Here is a 15,882-nt window from a genome sequence, read left to right as displayed (position 1 = left end):
CAGTGGTCATGTGCTCCCGCTCCACCAATGGCGGACGCCATTGGTGGAGCGGGAGCACGTGGCCGCTGGCTGGGTGAGGTCACGTGGGGTGGTGACGTCACCCTTTGTCCCTTATTTGGGAGTGAGGAAGTTGGCAACCCTACTAGTACGGGACAAGGGCGGTCCCGTACAGGACAAACCAATGTAGCCCAAAATACGGGGTGATCCGGCTAATACGGGACAGTTGGCAACCCTGGACAACATAGAACTAGTGTAAATGGGTGGTTGATGGCTAACACGGACAGAGTGGGCCTAAGTGCCTGCTTTAATTGCTGAACTCAAACTGAATCGCTTCCTATGTGTGCCAATGGTATAGCTCAAGGTCTTTTAACCTGCCCTTTTCAAACGTTTAGTGAATATGAAACAAAAGCCGCACTTGAGTTATGGTATCCTATTTTAGAAACATCTAATGATGACACCTTAGCAAACGGTTCAAGTTTAAGCACAGCCCCAAATCCAGCTTGTTTTTGATTTGAAGATAGACACAAAAAGCCTGAGTAACTCAGCGGGGCAGGCAGCATCTCTGGAAGGAAGGAACGGGTAACATTTCGGGTTGAGACCCTTCTTCAGACTGGGGGTCTCGACCCGAAACAGCACCCATTCCTTCTCTCCAGGTTTGGAGGTTAATTGGCTCGGTAAAATTGTAAATTGTCCCCAGTGTGTGTAGGATAGTGTTAGTGTGTAGGATAGTGTTAGTGTGCGGGGATTGCTGGTGGGCGTGGACTCGGTGGGCCAAAGGGGCCTGTTTACACGCTGCATCTCTAAACGAAACTATTCTAAACCAAACTCTGATATAGAGTTAGTCATAGAGTGATACAGCGTGGAAACACCCCTTGGCTTAACTTGTCTGCACCGGCCAACATGTCCCAGGTACACTAGTCCCACCCAAAGATACTAGAGGAACAAGATGATCTACTCGTAGTGTAAGAAAATAACTGCAGATGCTGGTACAAATCGAAGGTATTTATTCACAAAATGCTGGAGTAACTCAGCAGGTCAGGCAGCATCTCAGGAGAGAAGGAATGGGCGAGGTTTCGGGTCGAGACCCTTCTTCAGAGTCGACCCGAAACGTCGCCCATTCCTTCTCCTGAGATGCTGCCTGACCTGCTGAGTTACTCCAGCATTTTGTGAATAAATACCTTTGAAGTTGAACTACTCCGTTGAAATCGCCTATACTGAAGTGTAGTACGCAAAAGAGCCATTTTAGTAAGCAAAACCCGCTGTTCGCTATGCCTCTCGTAGTGTAATCAGTGTTTTGGGGGAACAGTATGTGTGATGATACCATTAAAATGCAGAATATATCTCATCTATCAATTCACAGATTTTTGTTATTTTTCTTTTAAAATGTTTCTGCCTAATAAAATGGCACCATGACATACTAAGGTTTTTAGGGTCGAGTGGTCTATCTTGCTCTGCTCTATTATCTTTGGTCCCACCCGCCTGCGTTTGGCCCATATCCCTCCAAACCTGTCTTATCCATGTACTGTCTAACTGTTTCTTAAATGTTGGGATAGTCCCAGCCTCAACTACCTCCTCTGGCAGCTTGTTCCATACATCCACCACCCTTTGTGTGGAAAAAGTTATCCCTCAGATTCCTATTAAATCTTTTCCCCTTCACCTTAAACCTCTGGTCCTCCGTCCATCTACTCTGGGCAAGAGACTCTGGGCATCAAGAGGCCCTGTACATCTATGAGAACAATGAACTTCCCTAAATGGTTGTTCTACTTTGGGATCCTTTCACAATACTTTTAACAGGTTTCTTAATAGTATTTATTCATTTGCTTTCTTTCTGCACCCCACCAGTTCTTGCCTCAAACAAGATACGCTTGGTGTATGTGTAAAAATTGTTCCTGGTGTTAACAGACAATAGGTGCAGGAGTAGGCCATTCGGCCCTTTAAGCCAGCACCACCATTCAATGTGATCATGGCTGATCATTCTCAATCAGTACCCCGTTCCTGCCTTCTCCCCATACCCCCTGACTCCACTGTCCTTAAGAGTTCTATCTAGCTCTCTCTTGAAAGCATCCAGAGAATTGGCCTCCACTGCCTTCTGAGGCAGAGAATCCCACAGATTTACAACTCTCTGACTGAAAAAGTTTTTCCTCATTTCCATTCTAAATGGCCTACTCCTTATTCTTAAACTGTGGCCCCTGGTTCTGGACTCCCCCAACATTGGGAACATGTTTCCTGCCTCTAACGTGTCCAACCCCTTAATATTCTTATACGTTTCAATAAGATCCCATCTCATCCATCTAAATTCCAGTGTATACAAGCCCAGTCGCTCCAATCTTTCAACATACGACAGTCCTGCTATTCCGGGAATTAACCTCGTGAACCTTCGCTGCACGCCCTCAATAGCAAGAATATCCTTCCTCAAATTTGGAGACCAAAACTGCACACAGTACTCCAGGTGCGGTCTCACTGGGGCCTTGTACAACTGCAGAAGGACCTCTTTGCTCCTATACTCAACTCCTCTTGTTATGAATGTGTGGGGATCGCTGGTTGGTGTGGACTTGGTGGGCCGAAGGGCCTGTTTCCGCACTGTATTTCTCAACTAAACTAAACTCTGGCTCCAGTTAGCACATCAGAGAGGTCAATGGCTTCTATTTCCCCAGTCAAATACATGAGCTCTTTTTGATATATAGCAGGAAGTTGAGCCTGTTCTTCAATAGCCCAATGTTTGCAGTCCCACAGTTTAACAAGCAGCTGGTTTAGAAACAAACTCGTAAAAAAAAAAAGCATTGCATTTATCAAACGATCTTCCAGTCCAGCTGGCAAGTGAAAAAAATTAGTCCTAAGCTTAGCCTGTGTGCAACCCTTCCATATGTGTGTCTCGGTTTGACTATTTTGTATTTTAACACCTCTGAGTAGCAAAATGGAAGTTGTACACTTTAGTCAAAACAAGTGGTGGTTTACCCCAACCTTTCTATGAAAGTGGTTATGATCAGAAGTTTTTAATGACTCTACAACATGTGAAGTGTTGGAGTAACTCTACAACATGTGAAGTGTTGGAGTAACTCTACAACATGTGAAGTGTTGGAGTAACTCTACAACATGTGAAGTGTTGGAGTAACTCTACAACATGTGAAGTGTTGGAGTAACTCTACAACATGTGAAGTCAATTTAAATCGATGATTAATCCCAGCCTTTTTAGAAGTTTGGAAACCATGCTATTTGCCTTGGGAATGGGGCATTTGGTTATTGTTCCAGTATCTCGCATTGCCTTATTTAATCGTTTCCCCTTTTTCTTTCAGCCAGTTGGTTTTGTAACATTTGACAGTCGAGCTGGAGCAGAAACGGCAAAGAATGCGTTAAACGTAAGTACTGACCAATTGTTTATCTTGGGCCATTCAGTCAAAGTTATTGATCAGTCCGAAGAAGGGTCTCGACCCAAAACGTCACCCATTCCTTCTCTCCAGAGGTGCTGCCTGTCCCACTGAGATACTCCAACATTTTGTGTCTATCTTCGGTTTAAACCAGCATCTGCAGTTCCTTCCTGCAAATAATGGCTCTTGTCTGATGTATCCTGGCTGCATCCCAATTTAACTGTGACCACTTTCACACAATGAATTGTTTAAAGATACAGCGCAGAAACAGGCCCTTCAGCCCACCATGTCCACACCGAACAGCGATCCCCGCACACTAACACTATCCTACACATATTCGGGACAATTCGGGGCAGCATCTATGGAGAACATGATAGTTTTAGTTTAGTTTTTTAGTTTTAATAATTTACTAGACCAAATGGACCCGTTGGGCCCAAACTTCTCCATTGGTACAGCACCCTCTCCCCCTCTCCTCCCATCCCCTCCTCCCTTCCCTTCCCCCTCACTCCAACCCCCTCAACCCCCCTTAACCTCCCTCCACCCCCCTTCCTCCCTCCTTCCCTCCCTAGGGGATAGATTTAAACTTTTCAATGTGAATAACTTTAACAATATAACCCCGATTTCAATGAAACGTCTTCCATTAGCACCAAAGGGACGACGGTGAGTAAGGTGGGCCTAAAATTGTCGCGCTATCGTGTACCGTTTTGGTGCCGCAGAGTTGCTGACTTACAGCGAATGCAGCGCCGTCGACTCGGGTTTGATCCTGACTACGGGTGCCGTCTGTACGGAGTTTGTACGTTCTCCCCGTGACCTGCGTGGGTTTACTCCGAGATCTTCGGTTTCCTCCCACACTCCAAAGACGTGCAGGTATGTAGGTTAATTGACTGGGTAAAATGTAAAAATTGTCCCTAGTGTGTGTGGGATAGTGTTAATGTGCGGGGATCGCTGGGCGGCGCGGACCCGGTGGGCCGAAAGGCCTGTTTCAGCGCTATATCCCTAAATCTAAAAATCTAAATCTGTCTGTACGGTTTGTACGTTCTCCCTGTGACCTGTGTGGATTTTCTCAGGGTGCTCCGGTTTCCTCCCACACTCCAAAGACATGCAGGTTAATTGGCTTGGTATAATTATAAATGGTCCCGTGTGTGTGTCGGATAGTGTTAGTGTGCGGGGATCGCTGGTCGGTACGGACTCGGTGGGCCGAAGGGCCTGTTTCCGCGCTGTATCTCTAAACTAAACCAATGAATCTGTTGTGCTGTACTGTTCTGCACTCTGTAAATCCATCAGCATTTGGAGGCTCGTCGGCCCATGGCTCCAAGCTGTTTATGCCACATGATATAGCTTTATGAATTCTTTGCCCTACAAATTCCTGATGAACTAGTTCTCAGATGTTTTCTCCAGAAAAGACTGAGGAAAAAAATATTTGTTTAAAGCATCTTTCCCATTTATTAGTTCCTCTAATGCTCAGTTTAAAAAAATCTGGATACTTTTTTCTTATTTGCATACCTTGGTATTAATTTTTCCTAGACTTCGTAACTGTTTTCTGTAGAGTCTTAGTCATGGCACATAAAATGGCCCTTAGGCCCAACCCGTCCATCCTGACCAAGATGCCCCATCCAAGCTAGTTCCCTCTGGCCTGCATTTGGCCCATATTCCTCTAAGCATTTCCAATCCCTGCACTTGTCCAAATGTCCAAAAATAAAAATAAGGGGGAGGCCATTTAGAACTGAGGTGAGGAAACACTTTTTCAGTCAGAGAGTTGTGAATTTGTGGAATTCTCTGCCTCAGAAGGCAGTGGAGACCAATTCACTGGATGCATTCAAAAGAGAGTTAGATAGAGCTCTTAGGGCTAGTGGAGTATGGGGAGAAGGCAGGAACGGGGTACTGATTGTGTATGATCAGCCATGATCACATTGAATGGCTGTGCTGGCTCGAAGGGCCGAATGGTCTCCTCCTGCACCTGTTGACTGTGTCTCTGTCTCTTAGATGTTATTGTATGTGCCTCACCTTCTATAAGATCACTCCTTGATCTCCTGTGCTTTTAGTAATTGTTCATGTTGTCAATGGTCACAATACTCTCGTGGTGTGGTTACCAAGTCAAGCATTTCTTTGTATACGCGTGTTGTGTCAATATGTGTGTGTCTGAAGATGGGTCCTGACCTGTAGTGTCCCCTATCCATGTTCTCCAAAGATGTGTAGGAAAGAACTGCAGATGCTGGTTTAAAGCGAAGGTAGACACAAGAAAGGTCTTGACCTGAAACATCACCTATTCCTATTCTCCAGAGATGCTGTCTAACCCACTGAGTTTCTCCAGAGATGCTGCCTGACCTGAGCTACACCAGCACTTAGTGTCCTTTCATGTATTATCAAACTTGTGGACAGAATTGTCTTTTGAAATGGAACCTGTTTATTAACCAGGAACCTCCTATGGACTTGGTACAGAAGATGGGATCAAGCTTGGTAGCTATCATAATTAGCAAGAGCTAAACAATTATTATTCAGAAAGGAACTGCACCGTAAAAAGCGCGGAAACAGATCTTTTGGCCCATCGTGTCCGCACCAACCAGCAATCCCTACACATTAACACTACCGGACACGAGGGACAATTTTACATCTATACCACGCCGATCAACCAACAACCTGTACATCTTTGGAGTGTGGGAGGCCAAAGTTCTCGGAGAAAACCCACGCAGGTCACGGGGAGAGTGTACAAATTCAGCACAAACAGCACCCGTAGTCGGGATCGAACCCGAGTCTCTGGCGTTGTAAGGCAGCAACTCTTATCACTGTGCGGCCCTAAACGAAACTAAACATTGGAAATTCAGAATGTACGATGCAATTGAATGGCTGACACTGCTACAATGGAGGGGAGGGTGGGGTGCGGATAGGAGAGTGGGGAGGGTGGGGTGCGGAAAATGTCTTGTGGATCCAGCACAGCACGTGAGGCCTTGCCTTCAGTTTTCACCAAGGGTAGGGTTAGATTTGCCAACTGTCCTGCATTAGCCAGGGCATCCCGTATATTGGGCTAAACATATAAGATTATTAAGGGGTTGGACACGTTGGAGGCAGGAAACATGTTCCCAATGTTGGGGGAGTCCAGAACTAGGGACCACAGTTTATGAATAAGGGGTAGGCCATTTAGAACTGCCTCAGAAGGCAGTGGAGGCCAATTCTCTGAATGCATTCGAGAGAGCTAGATAGATGGAATGCATTCAAGAGAGAGCTAGATAGAGCTCTTAAGGATAACGGAGTCAGGGGGTATGGGGAGAGGGCAGGAGCGGGGTACTGATTGAGAATGATCAGCCATGATCACATTGAATGGCGGTGCTGGCTTGAAGGGCCGAATGGCCTACTCCTGCACCTATTGTCTATTGTCTAAATTGGTTTGTCCCGTACGGGACCCCCTTTGTCCTGTATTAGGCCCGGGGGGCACTGTAGGCCCGGAGGTCCGGGCGCCGCCTAAGGGAGGTTGCATAGCAACCTGCCTCCCGCCCCGGGCGGCTGCCATTGGTGGAGCGGGAGCATGTGGCTGCTGGCTGAGTGAGGTCACATGGGGTGCAGGGTGGTGATGTCACCCTTTGTCCCTTATTTAGGAGTGAGGAAGTTGGCAACCTGAGGTAGGGTTCACATGAGAAGTGTTCTTCCCCAGGCAGAGTGGAGCCACTGTGTATATTTAATATCGGCTTGTTCACAAATGATTTGATCTTCTCCCTACTCTCACCAATACCCTCCAGCTCCTGAGATCTCTCTGAACCACATTCCCTCAGATCCAAGAATCTCTGCCTTTTGAGATTGTGTGGCTGGAATATCAAAGCTGAATATCAATGTTTTATGCGACTCCTTGCAGCATATTTTGAAGTTTGGCGCGTCTATTGTAATCAATTTCTCATACTATGCAGCCTTTCTTCTAAATAGCACCAATCCTTCAGACAGAGTAAGGGGAAAGGGCAGGCACGGTGGTGCAGCGGTAGAGTTGCTGCCTTACAGCGAATGCAGCGCCGGAGACCCAGGTTCGATCCCGACTACGGGTGCTGTCTGTACGGAGTTTGTACGTTCTCCCCGTGACCTGCGTGGGTTTTCTCCGAGATCTTCGGTTTCCTCCCACACTCCAAAGACGTACAGGTTTGTAGGTTAATTGGCTTGGTAAATGTAAAAATCGTCCCTAGTGGGTGTAGGATAGTGTTAATGTGCGGGGATCGCTGGTCGGCGCGGACCCGGTGGGCCGAAAGGGCCTGTTTCCGCGCTGTATCTCTAAACTAAACTAAATGGAAACGAGACCTCCCTGAAAGACTGAAGAAGGGTCTCGACCCGAAACGTCCACCATTCCTTTTCTCCTGGCAGGCTGCCTGTCCTGCTGAGTTCCTCCAGCATTTTGTATCTACGGTTTAAACCAGCATCTGCAGTTCCTTCCTGCACAATTCTTGAAGCTTGTTGGAGACAAAGTTACCTAATCAATTAAAGTTTATTTTACACACTGAATTACAGTCTTTGAAGAGAGTTAAAGGATGGAGAAATCAACATTGAGGCTGCCTGGATTAGACAATAGACAATAGGTGCAGGATGAGGCCATTCGGCCCTTCGAGTCAGCACCGCCATTCAATGTGATCATGGCTGATCATTCTCAATTAGTACCCCGTTCCTGCCTTCTCCCCATACCCCCTGACTCCACTATCCTTAAGAGCTCTATCTAGCTCTCTCTTGAATGCATCCAGAGAATTGGCCTCCACTGCCTTCCAAGGCAGTGAATTCCACAGATTCACAACTCTCTGACTGGAAATGTTTTTCCTCATCTCAGTTCTAAATGGTCTACCACTTCTTCTTAAACTGTGGCCCCTGGTTCTGGACTCCTCCAACATTGGGAACATGTTTCCTGCCTCTAACGTGTCCAACCCCTTAATAATCTTATACGTTTCGATAAGATCCCCTCTCATCCTTCTAAATTCCAGTGTATACAAGCCTAGTCGATCCAGTTTTTCAATATATGACAGTCCCGCCATTCCGGGAATTAACCTAGTGAACCTACACTGCACACCCTCAATAGCAAGAATATGCTTCCTCAAATTTGGAGACCAAAACTGCACACTGTACTCCAGGTGCGTTCTCAGAGATTCTGCTCTGAGAACATGGAATTTATAAAGGTTGAATGTTGTTGAGCCTTTAACTCCAACCAGCCCAATATAACTTCATGTTCGACTCTGAACCACTTGAGTACTCGCTGGAGTTTTGGAGAATGAGGGGGGACCTCAGTGAAACGTACAGAATAGTGAAAGGCTTGGATAGAGTGGATGTGGAGAGGATGTTTCCACTAGTGGGAGAGTCTGGGAATAGAGGTCATTGCCTCAGAATTAAAGGACGTTCTTTTAAGAAGATGAGGAGAAATTTCCGAATCTGTGGAATTCATTGCCACAGAAGGCTGTAGAGGCCAAGTCAGTGGATATTTTTAACTCAAGTCAAGTCAATTTTATTTGCATAGCACATGTACACACAACCCACGTTGACCAAAGTGCTGTACATCAGTGCAGGTGCTAAAAAAGAACATGGAATAGCACACATACCTAACAACACATACATAAACAGTTTACAGCGCCCCCTTAGAGGGCCTCAAACACCAGGGAATAGATAGATTCTTGCTTAGTACGGGTGTCAGAGGTTATGGGGAGAAGGCAGGAGAATTGGGTTAGGAGGGAGAGATGGATCAGCCGTGATTGAATGGCGGAGTAGATGGTCCGAATGGCCTAGTTCTACTCCTATCACATTTGCATGGCCTCGTGCGCCGTGATCGTTGGCGTAGTTCTGGGCCTGTTGGTTGACCTTGTTGTCTTTCTTTACCGTAGGGTATTCGGTTCGATCCTGAAAACCCGCAAACTCTCCGGTTGGAATTCGCCAAGGCCAACACGAAGATGGCCAAGAGCAAGCTCATGGCCACCCCGAACCCCACGAACATGCACCCTGCCCTGGGGGCGCACTTCATCGCACGGGACCCCTGTGAGTGACTCTCTCTGACCTCCCGCCAAGCGTTGCCATGTTTTTTTTTTCTCTGACCTCCCGCCAAGCATTGCCATGTTGGGTTTTTTTGCGCACGCACACACACACGCGCACACACACGCACACACACACACACACACACACACACACACACACACACACACACACACACACACACACACACACACACACACACACATCGAGCGTTCCACTGTAGGCCGTGTGCCGTGTCTGCAGGCCCTGTCTGTCCCTGAGAAGGAGTCGGGGAGACACGTTTGTGTGCGAGCGTTGAGGCTGGGTCGTGCATGGCGGTGGTCGTTGAGAAGAGGACATTAAGGAGACCTGGTCTTTTTTTTCCCCACTCCTAGGTCCCCACTGCTGCTCCCCACCGCCATGCGCCCTTCAGCCATTGGGATGGGACGCTGATCAAGATTTTCACGGCCAGTCAGTACCACCCTTCGTGTGGTCCAGAGGTGCGCGTTCAGTTGTGGTGGACTGGTGTTCCATCTTGGCCTGCTTTGGAAGGCAGTTTAGCACGGGGTTGCCAACTTCCTCACTCCCAAATAGGGGACAAAGGGTGACGCCAACTCCCCGCGCGGCCTCACCCAGCCAGTGGGGACACGTGCTCCCGCTCCACCAATGTCGGCTGCCATTGGTGGAGCGGGAGCACGTGTGGCCGCTGGCTGGGTGAGGCCGCGCGGGGCGTTGATGTCACCCTTTGTCCCGTATTTGGGAGTGAGGAAGTTGGCGGCGCTGCTAATACGGGACAAGGGCGGTCCCGTACGGGACAAACTAATCTAGCCCAAAATACGGGATGTCCCGGCTAATACAGGACAGTTGGCAACCCTAGTTTCGAAGGATGAGGGGGCACCCTCATTGAAACTTGCCGCATAGCGAGAGGCAATAGACAATAGGTGCAGGAGGAGGCCCTTCGAGCCAGCACCGCCATTCAATGTGATCATGGCTGATCATTCTCAATCAGTACCCCGTTCCTGCCTTCTCCCCATACCCCCTGACTCCGCTATCCTTAAGAGCTCTATCTAGCTCTCTCTTGAATGCATTCAGAGAATTGGCCTCCATTGCCTTCTGAGGCAGAGAATTCCACAGATTCACAACTTTCTCACTGAAAAAGTTTTTCCTCATCTCAGTTCTAAATGGCCTACCCCTTATTCTTAAACTGTGGCACCTTGTTCTGGACAGAGTGAATATGGAGAGGATGTTTCCACTAGTTGGAGAGTCTAGGACCAGAGGTCATCGCTGCAGAATTAACTAGGGTTGCCAACTGTCCCGTATTAGCCGGGACATCCCGTATTTTGGGCTAAATTGGTTTGTCCCGTACGGGACCTCCCTTGTCCCGTATTAGGCCTGTAGGCCGGGACAGTGTAGGCTAACGGAGTGTGTTCGGGGAGCGGTGCCGAGTGTGTTCACCTGACGGAGGTTGCATGGCAACCCGCCTTCCGGCCCGGGCGGCCGCCATTGGTGGAGCGGGAGCACATGGCCGCTGGCTGGGTGAGGTCACGTGGGGCGCGGGGCGGTGACGTCACCTTGTCCCATATTTGGATGTGAGATAGTTGGCAACCCTAGAATTAAAGGATATTCCCTTGGGAGGAGATGTGGAGGAATGTCTTTAGTCAGAGGGTGGTGAATCTGTGGAATTCATTGCCACAGAAGGCTGTGGAGGCCAAGTCGGTGGATATTTTTAAGGCAGAGAAAGATTCTTGATTAGTGCGGGTTTCAGGGGTTATGGGGAGAAGGTAGGAGAATGGGGTTAGGAGGGAGAGAGATCGGCCTTGATTGAATGGCGGAGTAAACTTAATGGGCCGAATGGCCTAATTCTGCGCCTATCACTTATGAACTTTCACCGCCACCGCATCCCAACGACTACAAAGTTTCTCCATTGTACGTCAACACGTGCCAACAAAGCACATGTTTCAAGATGGTGCACTTTACACAACCAGTGTGCTTTTAGACTTTGGACTTTAGAGACACAATGGGCCCTTCGGCCCACCGATTCCACTCCGACCAGCGATCACACCGTATGCTAGCACTACCCTACACACCAGGGGGAATCCCCAATTTTACAGAAGCCAACCAACCTACAAACCTGTGCGTCTTTGGGGTGTGGGAGGAAACCGGAGCACCCGGAGGAAACTCACATGGTCGTAGGTAGAACATGCAAACTACACCGACAGCACCCATTGTTAGGATCGAACCTGGGTCCCTGGCGCTGTGGGGCAGCAGCTCTACCGCTGTGCCACCGTGCTCTCTGGCTGAGTTAGTGAAGTGTGTAGGAAGGAACTGCAGATGCTGGTTTAAATCGAAGGTAGACACAAAATGCTGGGGTAACTCGGCAGCATCTCTGGAGAGAAAGTCTGAAGAAGGGTCTCGACCCGAAACGTCACCCATTCCTTCTCTCCAGAGATGCTGCCTGTCCCGCTGAGTTACTCCAGCATTCTGTGTCTATCTTTGAGTTAGTGAAGTGTTGGTTGACCTTTCCAAACAATTACGGGCTTTGGTGTTCTGCTCTTGCAACAAGTGATGCCTTGCCATAAGCAAACTATAATTCAAGACTTGGACTACTTCAGCACTTTAAAAGTGGCATGCAACATTTGCAATGAGCATCACATTGCCTTGGAGCATTAATCTTGCCTGGGTATAGCTAGCTGCCCGCAGTTCATACCCAAGAAACCATTATGCGAAGTGTTGGCCATTTATCAATGGCAAGGCCAGAACCTGGTGCCTCTTGCATGTGGGCTCAGTGGACTATTTCTGTACACTTTGCCAATCGGGGATTGTGCTTTGGTACAGCTATACTTTACTGAGCTGTGTGTACAAATGTAATTGTGCTGTGCATTTGCACATGTGACAATAAACAGCAAAGCACCATTGAACCTTTAATAGTTTTGTAGCTGACAAAGTAACTTTCTAGCAGTTTTTTCATAGAGCAGCCAGGAGTATCCTTCATGCCTTTCTCTCCCCACATTCCCAGCCAAGACTTGACTCCACAAAAAAAGCTTCCATTTCAGTGTAGTTTATTGTCACCTGTACCGAGGTACAGTGAAAAGCTTTTGTTGCGCGCCAACCAGTCAGTGGAAAGACAATACATGGTGACAATCGAGCCATTTGCAGTGCAGAGATACATGATAAGGGGATAATGTTTAGTGCAAGGTAAAGTCCGATCAAGGATAGTCCGAGGGTCACCAATGAGGTAGATAGTAGTTCAGGACTGCTCTCTGGTTGTGGTGGGATGATTCAGTTGCCTGATAACAGCGGGGAGGAAACTATCCCAGAATCTGGAGGTGTGCGTCTCCACACCTGTGTAGGAATTGAATAGGTGTAGGAAGGATCTGCAGATGCAGGTTTACACTGATGTTAAGACAAAATGCCGGAGTAACCCTTGCAAGAAGGGTCTCGATCGGAAACGTCACCCATTCCTTCCCTCCGGTGATGCTGCCTGTCCCGCTGAGTTACTCCAGCATTTTGTGTCCATCTTCGGAATTGAATGGGAATAGCAATCAAATAGGAATTGAACTCTGAGCAGTCCGGACGGTTACTAATTGGAATTGTCTTGAATGTTGCTGGAATGGAGCACCTGGGTTGCCTAATTTGATAGCAGTTGGGCTGAAAGCAGAATATAATGGACCTTAATTAGCCTGAAGGAGGGGGCGCATGATGTTTGTGGCGGCTTCAAGGTTGAACGATAATGAAGGAAATCTACAAACTGGAGATTCCAAGTGTAATTAACTAAAATTGAGCAATTTTCAAATGACTGCGTGTTATGCCGTTATTTCCTTCAATGCATGTGGTCGCTATCAGGCTGACCTGATCTGTTTAGTCTTTGAAATGAAGACTAGGAAGGAAACTTCCCATCCCCTCGCCCTCTACACCCATTCCTGGAGCTTTATTGAACCTTGACCACTTGAAACCAGTCAAAATAAGTTTGTCTAAATATTTTTTAACTTAGCTTTGTTGATAGTGTGACTTGGGCCAAGAATTACCAGTGAGGTTTCGTGAACTGGTTGGATTGTGGGACCGGTCATCTCTCTTCCGACCACCTTAGTTTGATTGTGACTGGTCCACTATGCCACAGCTGATATCTTAGTTTGGTAAACCCTCCACTACTTGAAACACAGATTATCCTTGAACAGTTGTCCATTCCTTCTCTCCTTCTTTTGGGCGGTAGAGTTGCTGCCTTACAGCGAATGCAGCGCCGGAGGACCGGGCTCGATCCCGACTACGGGTGCCGTCTGTATGGAGTTTGTACGTTCTCCCCGTGACCTGTGTGGGTTTTCTCTGAGATCTTCGGTTTCCTCCCACACTCCAAAGGCGTACAAATTTGTAGGTTAAATGGCTTGGTAAATGTAAAAATTGTCCTTGGTGGGTATGGGATAGAGTTAATGTGCAGGGATTGCTGGTCGGTGCGGACCCGGTGGGCCGAAAGGGCCTGTTTCCGCACTGTATCTCTAAACTAAACTAAACTCTCCACAGATGCTGCCTGTCCCGCTGAGTTACTCCAGCTTTTTGTGTCTATCTTCAGTTGATCCTTAAAATTAATCTCTTCATGAGATAGTTCCAATGAGTTGAGCTTTGTTTCTAACTGTTCCCAAATGACAAGAGATTTTAAGCTACTTAACTAGAGGTATGCCTGACCTCTCATCTGGAAATGGGGTAAAAGGCTTAGTTAGTTTTGAGATACAGCGTGTAAACCAGCCCTTCAGCCCGCTAGGGACAATTTACAAAAGCCAATTAACCTACAAACCTGTACGTCTTTGGAGTGTGGGAGGAAACCAGAGCACCCGGAGAACACACACGGTCACAGGGAGAACGCACAAACTCCGTACAGATAGCACCCGTGGTCAGGATCGAACCCGGGTCTCTGGAGCTGTGAGGCAGTAATTCTACCGCTGTACCGGCCTTGTCCCGTATTAGGCCCGGGGGACACTGTAGGCCCGGACGCGGTAGGCCCAGACAATGTGGGCTAACGGAGTGTGTTCGGGGAGCGGGGCCGAGAGTGTTCGCCTAACGGAGATTGCTTAGCAACCCGCCTCCCGGCCCGGGCGGCCGCCATTGGTGGAGCGGGAGCACATGGCCGCTGGCCGGGTGAGGTCACGTGGGGCGGCGATGTCACCTTGCCCCATATTTGGGAGTGAGGTAGTTGGCACCCCCAGCCAGGTGCCATCTTTGGTGGGGTCCCGTAAGACTATTTTCATTAGAAGATGCACTTTCAAAAGCATAGTTGTATTTCGGCCAAGACACAAGTTAATGTATTCATTATTTGTATCAAGGGATTGGACATAGATTTTTATTTAAAGAACAGTCTGTAAATATGACCAAATGTAAAATCGTGTGTGGCCTATGTTGGATTAAAGTTGGGCCTGCAGTATCGCCAATTGCTTAATTAGTCTAAACCATTGGCAGACAGCCATCAAATTTGACCTTGTGAACCAATACTAAGATTAAAGCTGGAGATTGCACTCAAGATTAGTGACAATTGTCTAAATTGTTGTATTTATTAAATTGTACAGATAAATTTGTGCTAACTGCTTTTATAATCTGTATTGGTTTAGTTTAGAGACGCTGTGCAGATACAGGCCCACTGAGTCAGCGCCTACGGTTGCCAACTGTCCCGTATTAGCCGGGACATCCCGTATTTTGGGCTAAATTGGTTTGTCCCATATGGGACCGTCTTTATCCCATATTAGGCCCCGCGTGCCGCTCTAGGCCCAGACACTGCAGGCTAACGGAGTGTGTTCGGGGAGCGGGGCCGAGTGTGTTCGCCTAAGGGAGGTTGCGTAGTAACCCGCCTCCCGGCCCGGGCGGCCGCCATTGGTGGAGCGGGAGCACGTGGCCACTGGCTGAGTGAAGTGGCGTGGAGCGCGGGGCGGTGACGTCACCTTGTACCGTATTTGGGAGTGAGATAGTCGACAACGCTGGCAACGCTATCCACGCCGGCCAAAAATCCCTGTTCATCTTGCGCACTAAGGACAAGTTACACTTTTTACCGAAGCCAATTAGCCCACAGACCTGTACGTCTTTGGAATGTGGGAGGAAACCGGAGCACCCGGAAAAAACCCCATGCAGGTCATGGGGAGAACGTACAAACTCTGTACAGACAGCACCCGTAGTCAGGATCGAACCCGGGTCTCTGGTGCTGTAAGGCAGCAACTCTACCACTGTGCCGTTCTGAAATGTAGAAACCTTAACACTATAATTATCAGCATTGTCACGGTGTATTTTGTACTAAATTAACTTTTAATCTCATCCAGAATGAATAAATATTCTTGAGTGGGTGTAAAAGTTTAACTTTTTTATTCACAAAATGCTAGAAATCCTTCTGTTGCCCCCTGAATGACATTATTTGGTCTCCTATAATTAAATTTCCCGCCTTAAGGAACTGCAACTGCTGGTTTACCATAAAAAGACACAAGTGCTGGAGTAACTCAGTGGGTCAGGCAGCATCTCTGGACAACATGGAGAGGTGGCATTTTAGGTCGGCACTTTTCAGACTGAAGAATGGTCCCGACCCCGAAAAATC

The 15,882-nt window shown here is 47.9% G+C and overlaps 1 protein-coding gene across 1 annotated transcript in view; it reads left to right on the top strand.

Annotated features, from left to right (window-relative positions):
• The window catches only part of LOC144611006 (RNA-binding protein with multiple splicing 2-like), a 90,723-nt gene that overhangs the window by 60,694 nt on the left and 14,147 nt on the right, over positions 1-15,882 (top strand). Inside the window, 2 exon segments of the mRNA XM_078430097.1 lie at positions 3,294-3,356; positions 9,197-9,347. Coding sequence (XP_078286223.1) covers positions 3,294-3,356; positions 9,197-9,347 — 214 coding nt within the window.

The sequence above is a fragment of the Rhinoraja longicauda genome, chromosome 38 (assembly GCF_053455715.1).
Source record: "Rhinoraja longicauda isolate Sanriku21f chromosome 38, sRhiLon1.1, whole genome shotgun sequence".
In the NCBI taxonomy this organism is placed as follows: Eukaryota; Metazoa; Chordata; class Chondrichthyes; order Rajiformes; family Arhynchobatidae; genus Rhinoraja; species Rhinoraja longicauda.
Note: the sequence above shows the minus strand (reverse complement) of the source record. Positions and strands in the feature narration are given on the sequence as shown.